General features: G+C 39.6%; 1 protein-coding gene across 1 annotated transcript in view; it reads right to left on the bottom strand.

Annotated features, from left to right (window-relative positions):
- The window catches only part of LOC105516022 (putative UPF0607 protein ENSP00000381514), a 2,005-nt gene extending 1,657 nt beyond the window's left edge, over positions 1-348 (bottom strand). The window contains exon 1 of the mRNA XM_011948028.1: positions 193-348. Coding sequence (XP_011803418.1) covers positions 193-348 — 156 coding nt within the window. The remainder of the gene's footprint in view (positions 1-192) is intronic.
- Between the last annotated feature and the right edge of the window lie 1,707 nt (positions 349-2,055).

Genomic DNA, 2,055 nt, shown 5'->3' on the forward strand with positions numbered 1-2,055 from the left:
CTTGCTGGAAGCAGGGCGCAGGACCAGCCAGATCTCACCAGGCTTCCCGGGGCCTCTCCATTGCTTCTGTGCCGCCTGGAGCCAGGCCTGCCTTCTCCATGGCTACTGTGGCCTTGAGGGCCACCAGCCTCGCTGCGCAGGTTTCCAAGGAGAGGACACGGTGCCCTGACCTGACTGGATGCTGCCTCTTACCACATACCCCGCTGGCAGGCAGGGTCTCCACTTCTTTTTACAAGTTTGTCTGAGATCATTCCTCAGGTCATTCAGGTGGTCATGGCCCAGCCAGGCTTTCGACCCAAGCTGTACAATTCCACAGCTGGCATTCTGGCCTGTGGGCATCATGATCATGGATACAGCATGTATTCTTACTTATTCCTGTATTCCTGGGGTACTTTGCACCGTGGCATATCTGTAATAAGCACATGCACACCTAGAAGGAGACCTTCGCTTCAACATATAAGTTGACCATGGCCCACTCTGGGCTCCAGTCCTCTACAAAGATGTAGGGCAGGGACTACCAATTAGCACAGCACCATCCCACATTGCTCTTCTAACGGAGTCTTTCACCCCAGATGTTCTTTCTCATCTCGTGGGAAGGATCCAAGTATGTGAAGATTATGTTCTAGATCAGCTTTGGTCTATCCTAAAAGAAATTCACCAGTGGATTATTCCATATAGATAAAAGTCAGTTTCTCTGGTCTTCCTGGAATGTGTCCAGAAAACAAATACATTATTTACAAGTTAATAGTAGATCAATGTATTGAATTAAAATATGACGAACATAATTTGGTCATTGTGAGCATGCCAGCTCGGTCCACTCTTCCCCACACATTATGATATCCTAAATATAACTCTAGATTTTCTTATGCCCAAGAGAGGAACATACTCTTGGGTGTCTGGACTAGGGAAACATGTATGAAAAACCGTTCACCCGCTCTACATCTTTCTATTGGAGAATTGAAAGCGTCTGTATTCAAAGATATTAAAAGGCGAGCAGTTAACTTCTGTCCTTTTGTTAATTGTTTTCTGGTTGTTTTGTAGATCTTTTGTTTCTTTTGTTGTTCGCTTTATGATTTGGTGAGTTTCTCTACTGATAAACTGATTCTTTATTTCATTGACATATCTGGTGTAATTTTTTTCTCTTTGGTTACTCTGGAGCTTACATTTAAAAATTTATAGTTATGATAGACTATTTAAAGTTGATTAAAAGTTTTGATCACACATGAACCTGCTATACTATCCCCACATCCCTTGTCAATGCACAAAATTTGTATTTTTTTGCCTTAATTTATATTGTTCTGTATTGGGCATTTATTAAGAACTCATTGTGGATATAAATATCTTTGACTATTTTGATGTTCACCTTTCTCAAGGGTGATTTGAAAGATTCTAAAGCATTATTTCAGTAATGTAGAGTTCTCAATTTGAATGTGAATTTATTTTTAACAGGTTGATAGTGTCCTGTGTTTTTGCTTTAGTATTGTTCTTTTACTTGTGATTGAAGCACTCCCTTAAGCATTTCTTATCAGCCTGGTCTTATAGTGATGAATTCCATAAGCATTTGCTTGTCTGGTAAAGACTTTATTTGTTTAATTTCTGATGGGTAGCTGTGCTAAGTACAGTACTCTTTGCTGACAGATTTCTCATTAGCACTTTGAATATATCATCCTAATCTCTCCTAGCCTTCAAGGTTTCTGCTGTGAAAACTCCAAAGCAGACTTGCTTACTTGGGATTTGATGCTTCTCTCTTGCTAATTTTAGAATTTTTTCTTTGTGTTTGACTTTTGACAAATTGATTATAATGTGCCTTAGACAAGACCTTTTTGGGTTGAATATGTATTGGACCCTTTAAGCTTCGTGGAACTGGATGTCCACATCTCTCCCAAGAATTGGGAGATTTTCAGCTATTATTTTGTTAAATAAGTTTCCTGTGTCTTTGTCTGTCTCTTCTCTCTGTTTCTCTTCTATATTTCCAAAATCTGTTATCGTAATATCATGGCACAAGTCTCATAGGCTTTCTTTGATTCTTTTTCCTCTTTTTTTCTCCTTTTTTCC

This window comes from Colobus angolensis, unplaced genomic scaffold, assembly GCF_000951035.1.
Source record: "Colobus angolensis palliatus isolate OR3802 unplaced genomic scaffold, Cang.pa_1.0 Scaffold272, whole genome shotgun sequence".
In the NCBI taxonomy this organism is placed as follows: Eukaryota; Metazoa; Chordata; class Mammalia; order Primates; family Cercopithecidae; genus Colobus; species Colobus angolensis.